We start from the raw sequence: 19,157 nt of genomic DNA on the forward strand, positions 1-19,157 counted from the left end.
AAATCTAGACTCGACGTAAAACTCCGCGGTGCGTCCGAGCAGTGTGGATCATCGTTACCGTGGCAACGCGAACACGAGAGCTTCGTCTGGTGATCACTCTCGCGGTAATTGAAATTGTATCAGTATATGTATAGTAACAATTAAGGCACAATAATTAGACCAGAAGGTGAAAAGTATCTTTATTTAAAACCGTATCTGACAAAATCAGTCAAGACAATTATACCATCCTATACAATTGACACTCTTTTCCATAAGTACTCACAAATTGCACATTATTAGCAGAAAGGCCAAACTGCCATTCATTATAGAGCAGCAGACCTCCATGTAGTTGTTCCAGTTGAACGTATGTTGTATTAGTACTGTTGGACATTAGGACAAGTGAACATATTAACAAAGCAAAGATAAAGGAATTAAACCAACATAATAAATATCACCATTGGGGATTAAATATGACTAATCACCAAGAAAAGACAAAATCTATATGAAAAAACAAAGACAGCAAATCTTTAACAATCAAGTGGGCAGTGATTCATCTGTTTTTGAATAGAAAACTTTACAACAATCTCTCAGTAAAATGTAAAAATGTAGAAAGTGACACCTGTTGAACATCTGTTTGAAGGCTCACTGATAATTCTATAGAGAAATGATCAACCATCCAGATTCTGTGAACTATTACATATTTTATCTCTTTCACCTGTTTCACTGGACCTACATCCTTAGGTTTATTATTGCCATGTCCCAACACTTCCCCATAAACCTGGGTAAAACAAAGACAATCCCAACTCAAAATACAATGAAAACTCTACAATTTAAGTCCTACAGTCACACAGGAAATACTTAATGTAGACTTATAGACTAATCATGCCTAACACACTACTATCAAGGTTTTTAAAAACTGTAATTAACATAGTCCTTGGACTAAACGCAACACCATACCAGTGGACCAGCTGTGTGACTGAAGACAATCATTTAAATGATGGGAGCTTGTCTTGATGTTGTGCCACCACATGCATTTTGGGAAACAAGGCAGCAGTGGATTTTCTCTCATTTAAACATGTGACTTTGTATTTGTAATAACACAGTTTGGTCCAGACATATTCACGACGGCTGGAGTTGATAGTGAGGATGAAACATGTAGTATTGTGTCAATGGGTTATCTGTGTGGTTAGGAGGCAGAGACGGAACCAGCAGGTGCCATTAGCAGGAGCAGCCTCCTTCAGTGATAGGTTGATCCAGTGTTTTCTCTATCTTAATGTCGATCACTGCAAAGTTTAAGAGTCAAGGAATATCACAGACATATATATGTACGTATCCATTTACACCCAGAATACTCCTTGCATAAAACTGCTGTGCACAAACACTTTATAATAAACTTTATAATAATAATAATAACATATATATATATATATATATATATATATTATTTGATACTTAAATCTGTGACTTGCATGCAGTGGTTTTCAATTGTAATTGATTTGTGACTGGTCAGAAAATGTGGCAATAAATCCATTTCCAATACGGGACTATATGGACACAAATATTGAAAGAAAAGGATACTGTCCTCTTTACTCTTGTCCTGTGTGGTATCCATGCCAGGGAGGGCAGCTGCCACACGACGAAAAAGCTGCAGGAGAGAAAGACGACGCATGAATACTGATTTTCTAATATTTACAGGCCGCGGAGCTCCCTGTCAGCTCTTTTTCTCTTTTTATGCACACATCATTGCCAAGTTCAAATTGTAAATTACAATTTGCAACTAAGGATTCTTAAGTGAAATCTTTTTATGAATGACATTGGAGGGGCGTGAGCTCAAAGGCCAACATCAACAGGAGAACAAGGCACTCTCCCTCTCACACTCAAACATGCTCTCTCTCTCTCACACACACACACACACACACACACACGTTTACCTGCTTTACGTTGTATCCTGCTTTCGCACTAGTCTCGATAAACATAACGTTGAGTTCTTTGGCTTTCCGCTCACCCTCTTCAATAGACACTTGCCTGTATTAGATAAATGGGTAAAAGCACAAATGAAAGCACAGCTTAAGTACTCACTGACAGCAGAGAAAAAGACTCAGAATCCACTCATGTTTTTACGAAGGACAGAAACTGCAAATAAATGAGAAAAACACCTGACCTTTTGTCTGCAAGGTCAGTCTTGTTTCCGACCAACATAATAATGACATCACCCCCTCTCTCTGTCCTCACATCATCAATCCATTTTGTGGTTTGCTGAAAAGAATTGACATCTGGAAGGAGAACAGCAGACATTCAGTGTTCAGTCAACATCGCAGCACAGGACAGATACCGTAGTGGCTCACGTCTACCTACTTGTAATGTCATACACGACAACAGCGGCAGCTGAGTCTCTGATGTAACTTGGGATGAGACTACGGAAACGCTCTTGTCCTGCTGTGTCCCATAGTTGCAATCTGATCTGCAGGAAAGGAATTCAAAAGAGGACAAAGAGAAAAAGAAGTAAAGGGAAAAAATAGAAAGGATGCAAACAAAACAAAACAAAACAAAAAGAACATGTACATTATGATGACAAAAAGCAAATATAAAAATCACACAATCAAGCCACACAAATGGAAAAACAGAGATAAAGACACGCTGGTTACAAGCACACAAAAAAGCATGCAGTCTGGGCCCTTGGAAAGAAACGGCACATGTTCGATCAATAATCATTATTTCTTGATCTTTCTTTTCTGTCCTATTTGTATTTCATGTCATAAATGTATTTTTTTATTTAGTATTTTATTTAGTATTTATTGTGTTTACTTTTGTTTCTTAAGGGGAAAGTTGAACAGAAAGGTAATTTTAATCCAATAAATGCAAGATGTTTCCAGGGTCAATAAGTAATCAGTAGTTAGACATTAACCAAAATGATGGTGTTCATGATTTTCTTTTCCAAGTCTAGCAGCCCCAATTAAAATGAATGAAATTAGTTGAGAATGAGTTAAATAAAAAAACAAACAGAAGATGTTTTAGGGAGGTTCTTCATAGCTCACACTAGGAAAGCAGCATGCCTTTTAGAGAAAGAGCATAATAGATTTCTTTAAAATATACAAGAAGAAACAAAGACATGGACAAAGACATTGTGTTAGATTTCAGCACATGCTCAAAATCAAATGCTTGCAATTATGTAGGAATATTTACTGATTTAACGTCATTAGAGGGAACGTGAATAGTTAAACTTACCGTTCTGTCCTCAAGATACATCGTTTTTGAAAGGAAATCTATTCCTATTGTGGCCTAAAAATGAATGACAAACAGGTTAATTTAAACTGAACAGCTTTTATGATAATGGGTGAAGGATCTCACCATACCTGGTAGGTGTTGTCAAAGCTGTCATACATAAACCTGGTTATCAGGGATGTTTTCCCCACTGTAAAATGCAAAAGAAACAATATTGTGTCAACAATGTGTTTGTGTGCAGAAATCAACAAACCTGCAGCAATAATATATAACAATAATATAAAATATAATAAACATTTTATATACAGTGCCTTGAAAAGTAGTAAAGCAAAAGTATTAATTCCCTTACAATCTGCGCACGGCAGATTGTAAAAAGGTTGAGATATTGCACAACCCTAACTATGGCCAGTGTCACAGTAAATGTCATGGCAGCAGCTTGATGATATCATTTGTAGACAGACACACAGAAAGACACAGAAAGAGACAAAAACATTTCCGAAGACATAGCTGTCGTTATCCTGAATTCATTATAATTACATAACTGCAATGTAGGCAGTTCCTACACTGTGCCAAACCCACATTATACTGATTATTTTATGACGCCTAACTTAGTATTAAGTGCTAATTGTAATTAATTACTAAAGCTTCAGACTCACCACTCTGTTCCCCGAGAAAAACCAGTTTGAATTTCCTCAAAGGGTTTCCGAAGTCTCCGACCGAAGACATAACAATATGGAGTTACTTTTTGCGGCTTCGACACTTCGAGCCGACAAGTTGGTCGAATGATGAAGATAACACGTATCCTCGTCCCGTGAGGTTTACTGGCGTTTATTCCACCAAATGGAAGCTGTCGAGGTTTACAACGGTAAGCGAATATTTAAATTTGGATAACTCTTATGTACAACACTATTAGCAAAAGTACTTGCTTGACATGTCTGCGCTCCGGTAGCGCTTGTAACCTCTTCCTCCTTACTTTGCGTGTAACGCCACCCACTGTTCTGGAATGTTCATTGCAGGCGTTATTTAAAAATATATACTGTACTTGTTTACTTGAAAGATACACCAACGCTTTGATGCTCCCAGTGGCATTTTAAATAAAACAACAACAAGAACAAGAATAAGAATAACAATACGAATAGGAATGCACCAAACACCTAAAAGAGGCTTTATCTGAAACTATTGTTGCATTAAAAACATCAAGATAGATTAGATTATAGATTATTTTTGTCAGTGTGAGCTCCCTCTTCTGTGCTCTCACACACGCATTTTGCATGTGCAAAATTGTTGGCTGCAAAAAAGTGTTATGAAAACCACCCGATTCCAATCGCTGGCTGGTCGACTGGTGCATCTGTATTTACACATAAACCACCAAACACTCCAGTCCTCTTACTATCGATATGAGACAGCTTGTAGAACAGCATGAAACCAACACTAATTGTCTTGGCTTTGCTTCCTTTCCATCTGGAGTCCTAAATGCACAAAATATCTTCTTGTCCTTTAACAGACGTCATGCTCTCATTCAAAGTTCCCACTCTAACCGACACACTCTGATTAATCACTGCTTGTTTTTTAATGAACTTTAAACCGCCTTTGTTTTACCAAGATGCATTTATCTTCTACTAATTTTCTCTGGTTCCACTGAATATTTAGAGTAACATTATCATGGCTAAGCAAATAAAACAAAAAAGTTGTGGACAGTTTAGTTGAATTAGTGTTTCCCTATGCCTTAACCTGCTGCCAGTTCCTTGTTGTCATCAGCTTCATGCCTAGCCTTCACCTACAGCTGAACATTTGCACGACCTGGGGCCTATGCAGCAAAGGAGGCTCACCATACCCAGGCTTTGTGTTCATGGTCGGGCTTAACAAACCCTAAAGCCACAATCAGAGTCTGGTTCTCAACTTTGGGTTCTGTGCACGCTCATGTAATTGCATAACGTAACACTAGTAAATATTATATTATGCTCTTAGTGTTTTAATTTCTGAATTTCTCAACATTGTGCATTAACCCTTATTCATTCATTTAAAAGGTTTCTGTTTTGTTTTTTTCATTTTTGAAGACGTTTATATTGTCTTCATACATTTTAGTGATTTCAATTATAGATTATGTATATCAGGCTTTAACATCCCTTTTCATTGTCACCTCCCCCTTAAATATATATATATTTTTTAGAACAGTTAATTCTTAAACATATCCTTTAATTTTTTTAGTGATGTAGCCAAACTACATAACAGAAGAAGGAGCACATAAACTGGTCCTTTCTATTTGGTTCTCTTTTATTCCTATGCAATATAGATTTAAGCAATACTGCTTTCAATGTCACACCAAAGTACAGCACAGCATTGATCTCCCCAGAGAGAGGAGGGGGTGGGGAGGAGTTTAAGGCATTATGTGCGAAAATGGACCGCATAAGGTACAAAGCAGTAAGGTGTGTAGTGAAAACATCAAAGATTCCAACAGTGATGTTTGGGTTTATTTGTAGTCATTAACAATACAGTACAGTAAATAAAGGGAAGGAAAAACAAAAGGGTGTAGGGTGGAGGGCGGGAGGGTGGTGGGGGTCTGATGCATGTGAAATAGTAAGACACCAATAAAGAGTAAAGCTAAAGAGGAGATGACTGCAGAGTCTCCAGACTGAACGAAACACTGCAGAGGAGAAAAACCCACCAGAACAGAACAGAACAGATCTGCACTGTAGTGGGACTCCTCTCCCCTGGAATAGGTGAAGCACATCATGCCTGCTGTTTCCAGGCGCATTTATCAGAGAAGGGATGAGGGAGGAGGAGTATAAGAGAGCGCTACGAGGAGGAAAAGGGGGGTTGTTGCCTGCTAACGTAGACAGAGATGGAGTGAGGCTACGAGGAAGAACAAGGGCTGGGTGGTGAGAGAGCACTGAGCAATGGTTGTTCACAGGACTAGGATCTCCGTACAACCATGAGCAGGAAAGGATGTAGAGAGTGAAGGTTGAAGGAGAGCCGGAGGAGAGAGAGGCAGAAAGCGAGAAGACAGAGGAGGAGGGAGGGCTGCAAGGTGATGAAACCCAGAAAAAAATCTTCACCGCACAATCCTTCATCCTGGTGGTATGCTGCAGCAATGATTTGAGGCTTTGGACTATGCTGACAATAAGCCAGAGGGACAACACGGGACAGCAGGTCTGCAACACGCTGCTTTGGTTCAGCCTCAGTGGAAGCAGCCGCAGGACGCTGATTTATTACAGGGGGGCTGGTGGTGTGTTTGTGTGCAGCTCTGATTGTGTGTGAAGGCCGGCCTTTATTGGTGCGTTAGAGATGTTTGAGGTTCTTCAGCAGGTAGAAGCTGTGTTGTACGCTGGTGTGCATCTCCAGTTCTCGGTATGAAGTGAGGAAGGATATAATTGAGCTGCCACCGGGTGAAAGAGCGCGTCTGGCTGCAGCTGTTTATGAATCGGCTGAAGGAGGGATCAGTTATATGCATAGGGGGTTTATGTCAAAGTAGCTGGGGTGTAGCAAAGGTAGAAATTCTATGCAAAAATGCAAGAAGGAGCACGGAGCAGCAGTGACAGCAGGTGCAGTGCAGGTGAGTGCAAGTAGTGCCTGGGGGTAACGTAGAGGGCAAGTGCAACAAAAGAGGAGGGTGGAGAAAAGTGCAAGCAGGCGAGATTAGGCAAAAGGGTGATCATGGCTGTCATGCAGTGAGCTATAGCATATGCTGTAACGCAGTACAGAGTGGTGCAGCGAGGAGAGGACAAGCATCACTGCAGAAGAGGAGGGGGAGACACGAGGTACAAGAGGAGGGGGAGGTAATTAGCTCTTCCCCTCTGCCCACAACCACCAAGAGCAGCGCAACCATCTCACCCACTCACTCACTTATTCACAAAGGCAAGGATGCAGGATGATGAGTGGCCACATCATCGTGTAGAGGTCAAGAGGGAACCGCTGTTCGACAGGGTGGAGGGCGGCGCTGGTTTGCTTCAGCTGGCTGCTGGGTTCTCCTAAGAACACGGCTGCTGGCTGGAAGGAAAAGGCAGAAGTAGGTAGAGACAAAGGAAGTGGCTTCTTCAGTGCTGTTTTTCTGAGAGCTCTGTCACCTCTCCATCACCATGGGAGAATGGACCATTTTGGAGAGGCTGCTGGAGGCAGCGGTCCAGCAGCATTCTACCATGATTGGAAGGTAAGGCACTCGTGGATTTGTGTGTCAGTGTTGATTTCCATGTTTCTCTAGTTATAGTAAAGTGTGTTTTAATGTGGTGGGTTAAATGGACAGTGTTGTCAGCTCAGCGGTTCCTTTGCCGATTGCCATTATCTCAAGTACACAGTAGATAGGTTAGTCTTGGCCATTGACCAATAGAAGGGAAGAGGAGACGAGGTACATGGAAGTGAGAGGAGTAGATGGGATAATGGTGAACTGGCAAATGGGATCTAAGATGAAAATAAAAAATAAAACCTGTACTCTCTCTGGTCTCTCTAATGAACTCTACAGCTTTGATATTATTGGACAGTGGTTAACAACGGAGACGACTACAACAGTCCAATTGATCAGAGTAAAGCTATTGTGAAAGGAACGCTGTACTAGGTATTGAGTATTGAGGTATGTAGAGTATATGTTATGCATGTAAACATGTAGAGGTCTTTTGGGTTGTTTCACAGAAAAGTGGTTTATAGGTTACTATAAAACTGACAACTTGTTAAAAGAGTCCAGCACCTGATCTAAGTTAACGGGGGTCTCTAAGTTACAAATTCTAACAATATCATTACATGTTTTAATTGCACCAGTGAAAACTCAGTGATCTCTAAAGCCCATGTTAAAAAAACAAATGGGCTCCACGTTGTTGTAAACGATAGAATTTGCAGATATTAACCCATGGATAAAAACTTGTGAAGCAAAACAAGGTAAAAAAAAAATTGGTCTAGTCTACTGTGCTCATTATTTCGAATCACCGGTTGTTGAAAACGCCAGGCATGTGACCTCAATGTTCCAACAGTTTTGTACTATGTGTGTTTTGTATTGTGTGTTTGGTGTGTGTGTGTGTGAGTGTGTGTTTAAAAAAGACAAAGACAGAGAGGTAAGGAACAAGGGGCTGAAGAAGCGAAGATTGAGACACACATGTCACCCGAAATAGTGCATTTACTTTGTGGTGATTGGCGAGGTCAGACAGGGGCTAAATGGCAGTGAATATTGGGATTACATTCAACAGGTGGCCAGAAAAAGGAGACGAAAGAGATGTCCGTGTTGCTCTGTTTCTGCTGGATATGTAAGTATCAACAGTAGCAACTGTTTGCTAATACGTTAGCCACATTACCTTCATAAGCTGTCAACTTTTTGTTGTGTGCTTATTCCAGAGTCTTTCCGCCCCCTTGTGGTCACCAAGTGTAATATGCAACTTTCAATTCCTGTCCAGGCAGCTAAATTTTGTACAAACCAAAAAAAGTTACTTTACTTTTAAATCACTCACTGACTTAAGATACCTACCGTTCCTCAGAGGCACAGAAGCAACTCTCAATTTGTCGGCTATCTCTTTTCAAAGTCATAATGACTGCTCTGATTATGTAATGTTCTTAGTTTGGGCTGTTTGTTGATCATGCACTTCACTGACTGAACATGAAAGAGTTCCTCATATAAACACATTTAAAGATGTGAACAGTGCATTCGTGGATCATCCTTCATATGATACGAGTAAAAAAAAACCCAAACGTGTTCCTTCTTTAGAACATGGATCAGATGTTTAATTGTTTACACAACTAGTCAAATGTTGTCATATAAGAGGAAAAAATGACGCACACACCTGTGTTCTATTGTACTGAGTAGTTGCTGTGTAATTGATCCCTTCCTGTTTTGGCTTCCTTCAGACTGTTTGTCCTACAAGGCTGTGTACTTTACCCAGGGGGATTTACTGTAACATTAGCCGCTCGCCAGTGATGTTCTTCCTTTTATTTCGTCTGTCAATGCGACCTGAGCCAAACGGAATTGTTGTTGGATAGTCTCTGGGCAGGATAATTTAAATATTTTATGTTTTAGATTACAGACCGTATTTCAGTTTATTTTAGCATGGTAGTAAGTCGCTCTTTGTAGAACATATGGTCAGAGAAATGATGTAAATTAAGCGGTGGGCTTTATGTTTACTTCCTTACTTGCAGTCAAGATTTTAAGTATATTACGTGCTATAAGAAATCCAAAAAAGAAAAAAAGAAAACAAAGAAGACTTGACTCCCAATCCTAAGCATGTGTCTGCATGGTCAGGAAATCAGTGACAATTATTATTGAAGTGATCTTTCTGATGGTTTTGGATTTAACCTGCAAGTTGGAGAATTGTTCACCACTGGCACAATCCGGTGCTGCAAAGGTGCCTCCTTAATGAATTAATTAATCCATTCATTAATTGACCTACTCCTCCCAAAATTATGTTTGGAGTCAAAATTGTTGCACTGACCTCCATGGGTTGAAAGGTTCAAGTCTGTGGCCATCCTAACTGCACCCAATGAATTTGTTGGATGTTGTTAGGTGTCACCATCACCACCATTAATGTACGTAGTGGTTCAATGTTATGCACCATCAAAGTCTGCACTTTGAAGGGTGTGCTCAGAGCTTGCAGCTACCGCGCAACTACATCACAAATAGAATGTTCAGCCTATGTGTAGTGTGTTCTCCTAGAGTTTGCATGTGTGTGCTTGCACTTCCAAATATTTACTTCCAAGGAACAGATCAATGAAGTTTGCTCGTGGCTGAAAAATCTCCCCTGCATCCAAATCTTACGAAACGATTGCATGCGATTATTCTCTTTGAATTTTAAATTTCCTTTTTTAAAAAAAACAAAACACAAGGACATAGTCCCACCTAAAACACTTGTCATCCAGGTCCAATCCAGCAGTCCTTCAGTTGTGGCTGTTAAGTTAACCATTCACAACGCATAGACCAATCGACAGAAAACTCTGTATATCAACAAACGCAGAGCATTGGCAAAACACAGACGGACATGCTACGATGCTACGGCGTAGGTTTTCTTTCTTTTGAACCTTAAAAGAAACAACTTGCGGGTTACTTCTGTGCCTCTGACTTAGTACAAGTGGCAGAATAATACGGTTCCCTTGGATTATTAATTATCATCATTATTGTATAATTCCATTAGCCTGATATCGCAGAGGTTAACGCTTTGTCTGTGTGTATGGATAACCCCTGAGATTAAAACTTAATTATACATGAAATGAAACATTCCCAGACCAACCAGTTTTACTATATATACACACACAGGAAATGTGAAGCCTCACAGATCCTTGATCACTAACAGATGTTGTCTGGAAGATATGACCTGACACCACCTGAGTTCTTGGTTCCCCACAGACGGTGTCTGATTCAAACAGACTCACCTCAAAAAAACCCAACACGCTTTTCCCCCTATTTTTGACAAAACTTACACAGTTAGCACTCATAACATTGTTTACTGATACGCTCAAATCAAGCTATTTCTTTTTTTTAGAATTGATTATTAGTTTCTGTTATTATTAACCAATTACTAATATGTAATAAGTTTCTTCTTCAGAGCAGAAGTCCTCAACCTTATTTGTTCTGTCAGAAGTTTAATGTAAGACGATATTTTCATTAAAAAATCATGAATCGGACAATTGATTTTAAAAGAAATATTAGGAACAGGAAGAATAGGAAGAAATGGCCAGAGACAGGGTGTGCCTGTTAATTTGAAATGATGCAGTTTATTTTTATCTCTGGTTTAGCAGACACAGTGTTGCTTTATGTAAATCTAAAAAAGCTGTTGTGACATTGGAATAATATATATAATAATATATAATAATAATAATAATAATATATACAACAATCTTTTACGTAGAATTCCTCTCCTCTTTTTTTCAGTTCATTTCTGTAGTTTCTCTTTTTCTAACAAGGTCAAGAGACGCACATTATAAGGTTATCCATTAAAAAAAATAATACTGTTTCTCAAAGACAAGACAGCTCAGCTTTAAATGTGGGTCACATTCTTTCAATGCACGGTGACAAAATGTGCTAATAATAGTCGTTTCCCCGTAAAAATCTGTCCTGTCTCTGGAAATTGTGACATCAAGCCAAACAGACTTGATCATATCGTAGCAAAAAGAGATTAAAACAGGCAGGTACAGTAAAACATACATCTGCAGATCAAGGAAAGGTCAATCTTTAGGTTCACAGGTGGAGCCAGTTGTACCAGCATTGGTGGCAGCCATTATTACTGTGTAAATATATATATGTAGCCAATCTCTTTATACTATCTCTACCGAGCACATGTCCAAACCACACATTACATCTGGGACATCCAGGTCACAGTTAACACTCACATACTTTTCTGCCACTCCTAACTCTCTCATGTATTGCCAGCGTTCCCTCTCGAAATACACCTTCCTTTCTCCTTTACACCAAAACTACCCAGCATTTTTTCATGGTCTTTGTTGCATTTGACAACACGTCCTTTAAATTCTACTCCTTTCTTCCTGTGTACATGTAACAGAGCTGCTTCTTTACCATGTTTTGGAGCTTTTTTCCTGGCTGCTCAGTCAGCCTGTTCACAGCACACTTCCCCCCACCTTATCTAGCTCACCCCAGAATTTATTATTTTTTTAAAACCTGTTTCATGACATGTAAGACAGATAAAAATAACTCCCTATGCCTTTTGCCTTACTTCTTTTCATCTGGTGTCCTGAATACACAAAATATTTTCCTTCCCATCTCCGTCATGTCTGATACATCTACCAGACACAGTCGGACCATTTTAAGCCTTTGTGCTGGGGGTCTGTGACTGACACTAGCTACATTTCCACCACTGCCCTGTGGGTGAACATACATTAACCAGAGCAGGGACTTTGCAAACATGTTTATGTCCACAGTGGCATATGTCTTTTATATTGTCTCTTATGATCCAGCAAACAGAGTGGTATGCTTGGTTGAGCTTGAGAAAGTATATAGTGTAGTAGGAAGCAATGTGGTACTTTGTAAGAAAGTTGGGAGAAGCCGAGAAGCATGTGAGGGCTGTACAGTACATGTACATTTCCAGATGGAGTGACAGAATCAGGGACGCTTTAAGTATCACCACTGATTGTTTGCAGTGGTGATGGATAGTCTGAGAGTAGAGAGGGAGACTGTAAAAGGCGTTGGGCGTTGGGAGAGTAGAGAAGTGAAGGTCACCAGAGGAAAAACCTGTGAAAATCTGCATAATTGAAAAGAACACTAGCAGTTACAAGGAGTCAAGGATGTTGAGTCACATGAAATGAAATTCCTTGGGTTTATTATTCAAAGTGTGGATAGGATAGCAGTCAGCTTTAGGATTAAAAATGTTTTTTTTTTACGTTTTCAAACAAAACTCACATGTAAATGTTTGCTCGTTATTTTTTCCTTTTCGTGCATTTTTCAGTCTGTCCAGGACTGACGTGCTTTCCATCACCTACTGAATCTATTTGTGTATTAATCTACAGATTAAGGACCTTCACAGCATCCCACCAAAATTGCACTGACACACACTATTGGTTTGTTTCACTGCAGTGCCTAAACACTGATGTTTGCACATAACCGTCGTCCACTGCTTTCTGCTGATGCAGCTATCCGCCCCGTGCTGATGATCCTGGGATTCAGCAGTTCAGTGCACACCTACACATGCACCAGCGTACACATGTTCGCCTGCAGATACGACAATTAATAACTGTGGAATTTTGAAGTCATTTAAGGACTTTTATTTCTTCTTTTTTTTTAAGAAAAACAGTATAACATTTTAGAAATGACATCTACATAAAAGCTCAATTTAGGTTTGTATGGTTATTGAACTCCTACAAAGAGATTGCAGTGTCAGGTCTTCCTGAAGCTGAGGTAAGATGGTGGAAGAATCATGCTGAGAAATTCACTTGTGTGCTAATACAATAAAAAAAAAAAAAAAAACAGTAGTAGGTGTAAAATATGACAATCTCGCTAAACACTGATCCTCCCACTTTTTTTTTCTTTTTTTAATGCTAGCTACAGCAAGGGAAGGGAAGTGGTAAAGAGAGAGGAGGAGGAACAGGTTATAAACATTACATTCTAATTACTGTTAATTACTGTACAGATAAGACAAGCAAAAAACAGTAGTAGAAAAGTAGTGAAACGTAAAACAAAATGTAACAATAAATAACAAGTGTAATAATAACGGCAGTGTCAGCTGTGGATCAGCTCCACTAAACTAGATTGAAAATACGTACAATTATCTATAAGAGTAAACATGTCTAGTGTTAAGCAAAGGGGAGATGAGCCTCTGTGTTGTTGGTCATGCATGCAGTATTGTGTTAGCCACATGAACACACACACACACACACACACACACAAACACAGCTGTGGCCTCAAAATGGTCGGTTAAACACAACATAAACATGGCTAACTTGGTAAAGTTCATTATCCAGTTATGTCTAAATCTATCTATCACCAAGTTTTTAATTTTTTTAATGTCTCTATTATCATTGTACAGAGACAGTGAATTTGCTGGTTCATCCTGACACAGGAAAAAAATAAAAAACACTGATCAATTATACTCACACTCAGCCTGGCTTTCAAAAAAAACACACCCGCATTCTATACTTGAGATCAGTAATATGTATATATATGTATACATACATATATATACAGTATATTAACAATGTTAGAATGAACAGCACGTAGAGTCCTTCACCAATCCCAAAATTCAATGCTATCAAAAGACAATGGAGATTGATCAGAGACGTTAACGTGACCTTAACTGATCTACAGTTAAATCCACCCGTCACGATGTCCGTCCTTGATATCCTGTCAAGAGCGACTCATACTAAATGTGTGCTACTGTAGCATCCTCAGCTACGTTAGCAGCTGCTCTGAGCACAGAAGCCTATACATGTATGCTAAATACACAGCTGGCTCTGTCCTCTGTCTCTGTGTCCTTGTGTCTGTCTTACACACACACACGCACACACCCAGACCTGCAGTGGGAGTGGAAGCAGAATTCGTCCTGCAGCATCCTTCTGCTCTATTTTCAGCCTTATCCTCAATGTGCTGTTACCTTCACAGGTCTTGCACCTACCTTTCACAGCTTGGTGCAGTTTTTTCCGTCCTGAAGCATGTGGCAAGAGCAGGTTTCAGTTGAGCAAATTGACGTCTAAGATTAATGTCCACACAGAGCAAATGTTTTTGTGCTATTATTATTATTTGTATTTTAAAGTGACCGCCTTGGTTGTTAGAATTACATCCTGGGAAATGACTCAACGCTGCTGCTGCTGGGAACGAGGAGGAAATGCAGCAACATGAACACAAGGTTGAGGTCATTCATGGGGTTAATATGGTTTAAAATATGAAGTGTGTGTCATGTCACATTTTCACTCTTTTTTCACACTAATTTGTGTACTTTACCTAGTACCATTTAGAATTAAAAACTCTTTATTATTGTGTAACGCCTGTGCTTCTGATCATGGTCTGAATATTTGTGTGCCAGTCTCTAACTTGTTTTCTATTGTGTTTTTACTTCTTTCTTTCTTTCTTTCTATCTTTCTTTCTTTCTTCCTTTTTTCCAATCTATGCTCCTTTTTTCCTTCTTTCTTTCATTCTTCCTATTTTAATCTACACACCTTTTTCTTTCTTTTTTCTTTTTGTCTTTCTGTTTTTCTTTCTTTCTTTCCTTCTACCTACACCCCCCTCTGTCTTCTCTTTCTGTCTGACTACAGGATCTTGCTGACTGTGGTGGTGATTTTCCGTATACTAATTGTAGGCATAGTAGGCGAGAAGGTGTATGAGGATGAGCAAATCATGTTCATCTGCAACACCATGCAGCCTGGCTGCAACCAGGCCTGCTATGACAAGGCCTTCCCAATTTCGCACATTCGCTACTGGGTCTTCCAGATCATCCTGGTCTGCACCCCGAGCCTGTGCTTCATTACATATTCAGTCCACCAGTCTGCAAAGGCTCGTGACCGAAGTTATTCCCTCCTCCATTCCCACACGGACCACGGAGGCCACGGTCACCACAGTAGACATCATGACCATCACGGTCGCAAGCTTCAAGCGCGCAACATTAACGGCATCCTTGTTCACTCTGAAAGTAAGGAGGATCACGACTGCCTGGAGGTCAAGGAGATTCCAAATGGACCTCGAGGACTCCCACCGACACACAAAAGTGCAAAAGTGCGGCGACAAGAAGGTATCTCGCGTTTCTACGTAATCCAGGTTGTGTTCCGCAACGCACTAGAGATTGGCTTCTTGGCGGGCCAGTACTTCCTCTACGGTTTTAACGTGCCAGGAATGTTTGAGTGCGATCGCTACCCGTGCGTGAAGGAAGTGGAATGTTACGTGTCTCGTCCCACAGAAAAGACAGTCTTTCTGGTCTTTATGTTTGCAGTAAGTGGCATATGTGTGGTGCTAAACCTCGCCGAGCTCAACCACCTCGGCTGGAGAAAGATCAAAACAGCCATGAGGGGGGTGCAAGCTCGAAGGAAGTCCATTTGTGAAGTGCGTAAGAAGGATGTTTCGCACCTGTCACAGGCTCCCAACCTGGGCAGGACCCAGTCTAGTGAGTCAGCCTACGTCTGACAGAACCTTTACTGTGTGGTTCCCTGAGAACATCCTTTGTTTGGAGGAGAGATTTTACCTGACCCAGGACGTCCAATGATTAGCAAACAAAAGAGTATGACACCGCAAAGACATATTTCACTCTCAAGTGAAAATGACGCATGAAGTAACAACGCTGTTGCTTGAACAAAGACTGCCCTTCGAGCTGACATGCCGGAGAGCTGGGCTCTGCCTAAGGGCGAAATTATGCATTTGCAGAAGAGACACCGAGCAAAGATTTGATCTGTGGCTGAATTATTATTTATTATTATTATTATTTTACTCAACTATGGGCTGGTAATAATGTCCTGGTTTACATATGCAAGAGCTTAAGCATATGCATGCATATGCATGTGATTAGGAAAAAAGCAATTTAGGAATTTGACACAAAGAAGAATGAGCTCCTTAGAAAAAGATAATGCCATTTCTCTTTAAGTTAAGGCACTTGGTAGACCAGTTTACTTTGTTAATGCATAATGTCTACAGCAACAAAAAAAAAATGTTGACAAACAAGTCTGAATCTTATTGACACTTTCCTTCACATTGTATGTAGCAGTAAGTGCTAGTTAGAATACAGACTGACATTAAGGTTTACTTGAAATGAAAAAGCCGGGTTGTTGTCACGATGATGTCATGCACTACCTGAGAGCCGTGCTCCTCATGAAAGTGCCGGCTCGTGTTTCCACTCTGGCTTGTTAAGCAGAATTAAGAGTTGAAATTAAATTTAATTAAGAATTTTCAATTTTGTGTTATCAGAAGAGTGTTATAGTTAAAAAAAATATTTCACTGGTACCAAACAAAGATTTGGTACCAGTTTTATGTTTAAAGTAACTGTATATAAATTAAACATAGTAGGTATATGTAGCCTTTTCTCTGTGTACTGTGGACAGGCTTCACGTGGATGGCGGGGACAGGAATCGGGTGAAAATTCTGGATTTTCAGCTTTAACCATATGTATTATCAATGAACCTTTTGTTAACCCTTCACCATCTGATGGACATGTGTTACTGAAGGTCGTTGCCCACCGGACTTTGACGAAAGCATGTTACTCAAATGATAACAATAATAGAATAGTAAAGTAGGAATTGTATTAAGAGGAGATTTTTATTTATTTGCATTGTGCTCCTGTAAAATGTAACACTTAGCATGCATGGAAATAAACCTTAAGAGAATAGAGCCCCTTGTGGGAAAATTCAGAGGTGGAGTTCTATAAGGTTCCATTACTGGTGCAATAATAACAGTAATAATAACCCAATAAAAGTATTTAACTATATGGAACTATATGTGACCATAATATGTGAATAAATTATTATGCCATTAACAATTATGGCTGTGCTGTGTTAACAAAATATTTTGCTCACTGGCACTAAATGTATATAGAGATAAATCAGGGGATGTTGATCAGTACTGGCTTGGGACTAGGGACATCATCAAGAGTTTTTGAACCAATGAGAACATTAGGATGGACCTAAGACTGATGCAGCACTGGAAACGGAACGGAAAACAACAGACAAGGACAGAGTGAAAGCTATGAAACTTCATCAAACATTTTATTTTCAATCTCTTCCAGAAAGTGGAGTTAATAAAACCACATGTTGAAAAACCACGGCAAGGGTGAATTTTCTTAACACCAGAGTCAATTGCGCAGTAATACTTAGATGCACTAATACCAGCAAATCCTCCAGAAAAGCATTCTAGTGTATTTGTTGACCAAGTATTATAACGCTTTTAATTAGTTGCAGTTAATAAATAAATAATTATTAATTTATTGTAAACTAAAATGTTACTAATAACTAATAACAATGCAAACATTTAAAGTGACATAAGGTATGGACGTATGAATGCCTGTTTGTCTCTTTGTATCCCTGCCATTCACTGATGAACTGTCCAGGGTGTACTCTACTCTCGCCCGACGGCTTCTGGGACTGGCTCCAACTCCCACTCAACCGTGAAGGAGTACATTAATGAATGATGAATATGGACATCACTTAATATTGAGGTTGATCTTTTATACCAAAGCCAAGATAATTGATCATTTTACATCCTGTAAAAGTCAATATTATATTTATTGGATTTAGTGGAGATAAAAAAAGTTAAACAATCACTGTGGAAATGAGATGTTCCTCTGCTTTCATTATATATATATTATATAATATAACTATGTTATTATATTATATAACTATAACTATGGTATATAACTTATATTAGTTATGTATATGTACTGTATAAACAATATACATATTTCAATAAAATATAAAAGCATATAAAATGTATTATTTTAGTGATTATATACATTTAGAGAGAGAGAGAGAGAGCGACCCTAGTATTAATATAGTACAAATAAACGTATTAACAGGTATAAAAATTGCTCCTCTAATTCGCTTCGGTCTCGCGCATGCGTACAGCCTGTAACATCTTTGTAAAGTTTGTCCAAGTGCAGTTGCCGTTTTTTAGCTGTCCAAGATGGCGCCCACATTTCGCTCGTGCGCAAACGGCAGCGACGCTGATCGTCGAGTGACAGCAGGCTGCTGAATCAGCGGTGCAGGAAGGAACGCCTCCGAAGATCTCCCTCCTACATTCTCTGTGTCTGTGCGTCATTTTACCCACACACACTCACTCACACAACATGAAGCTGTCACCTTGAGGAGAAAAAACATGAGCAGAGCAATTTGTTCTGCTTTTATGTAGAATATGGTCAAAGTATACAGCGGATAATAATGCAACCTGATTTTTTTTCTTGTGTAAATATGGCGGAATGAATGTGTACATATGTGTGCATATCAGGCGTTAAGCAGGACGACGCTCCCAAATCTTGCGCGGGGGTCTATGCGCAAAGCGTGGCTTGTCTTTTAGCCTCGCTTGGTATATTTATTGAAGTAAAATGGCAGGTTCAAACCATCATGTGACCGGACTGAACATACATGACCGTCTGCCTCAATTTATTACAACTCGTACAAACAACAATGACGTAACGACGTCACTCTTTGACGTACATGAACTTACAGGACGTATAATGAGCAAGGGTTCCATCTAGTGACCACACCTAACACCTCAGTCGCAATGCCTTACTGTAATATTTCATCCCGTGCTTGCAATTCATAACACACTTTACACTGGTCAGTCCACATCCAGATAACTCTGTCTGTAGAAACCATCAACATTATGCAGAAATGTAGTATAACAAGTCGGTATGTCCTAGATAACTCATGTAGCCATAATCATGCCTTACCAGACTAACAAACCCATGAAACAAAATTCACAGCTGTAACACACTGTACACTGTGAAAAGCATTACATTGTCCGTACACTCAGCTCTATTCACTTTTTTGGACTTTTCATATAGTCTTAGTCGTCTTTTAAAGTCAGCACAGATGACCTTATTTTCATTTTTGTGTCACCGGCTTAAAAGATT

General features: G+C 39.5%; 2 protein-coding genes across 3 annotated transcripts; one reads left to right on the forward strand and one right to left on the reverse strand.

Annotated features, from left to right (window-relative positions):
• Positions 1-154: 154 nt before the first annotated feature.
• On the reverse strand, positions 155-4,166 carry LOC103395316 (ras-related protein Rab-6A). The gene is made up of 8 exons (XM_008332979.3): positions 3,858-4,166; positions 3,333-3,391; positions 3,205-3,258; positions 2,335-2,440; positions 2,141-2,252; positions 1,911-2,004; positions 1,558-1,624; positions 155-1,262 (listed from the first exon to the last, which is right to left on the reverse strand). The coding sequence occupies exons 1-8, from the start codon at positions 3,925-3,927 to the stop codon at positions 1,198-1,200; spliced, it is 627 nt and encodes a 208-aa protein (XP_008331201.1). The 5' UTR covers positions 3,928-4,166; the 3' UTR covers positions 155-1,197.
• Positions 4,167-5,754: 1,588 nt separating this feature from the next.
• On the forward strand, positions 5,755-17,351 carry LOC103395315 (gap junction delta-2 protein-like). Of its 2 annotated transcripts, XM_017041581.2 has the most exons (3): positions 5,755-7,348; positions 8,373-8,429; positions 14,866-17,351. In XM_017041581.2, the coding sequence occupies exons 1-3, from the start codon at positions 7,278-7,280 to the stop codon at positions 15,725-15,727; spliced, it is 990 nt and encodes a 329-aa protein (XP_016897070.1). In that variant the 5' UTR covers positions 5,755-7,277; the 3' UTR covers positions 15,728-17,351. The 2 variants fall into 2 exon arrangements, with proteins under 2 accessions (XP_016897070.1, XP_008331200.1); XM_008332978.3 differs by lacking the exon at positions 8,373-8,429 and having other exon boundaries at positions 5,757-7,348.
• Positions 17,352-19,157: the final 1,806 nt, after the last annotated feature.

This window comes from Cynoglossus semilaevis, chromosome 19 (genome assembly GCF_000523025.1).
Source record: "Cynoglossus semilaevis isolate Cse_v1.0 chromosome 19, Cse_v1.0, whole genome shotgun sequence".
Lineage (NCBI taxonomy): Eukaryota > Metazoa > Chordata > Actinopteri > Pleuronectiformes > Cynoglossidae > Cynoglossus > Cynoglossus semilaevis.

Excerpts from the sequence above, each read along its gene's own strand:
- LOC103395316 (XM_008332979.3), bottom strand. The coding sequence starts at position 3,927 with ATGTCTTCGGTCGGAGACTTCGGAAACCCTTTGAGGAAATTCAAACTG. Across the intron at positions 3,392-3,857 it reads TTTTCTCGGGGAACAGAGTG|TGGGGAAAACATCCCTGATA; the intron begins GTGAGTCTGAAG and ends TGCATTTTACAG. Across the intron at positions 2,253-2,334 it reads TGTCGTGTATGACATTACAA|ATGTCAATTCTTTTCAGCAA; the intron begins GTAGGTAGACGT and ends TTCTCCTTCCAG.
- LOC103395315 (XM_017041581.2), top strand. The coding sequence starts at position 7,278 with ATGGGAGAATGGACCATTTTGGAGAGGCTGCTGGAGGCAGCGGTCCAG. Across the intron at positions 7,349-8,372 it reads CATTCTACCATGATTGGAAG|GTGGCCAGAAAAAGGAGACG; the intron begins GTAAGGCACTCG and ends TACATTCAACAG. Across the intron at positions 8,430-14,865 it reads GCTCTGTTTCTGCTGGATAT|GATCTTGCTGACTGTGGTGG; the intron begins GTAAGTATCAAC and ends GTCTGACTACAG.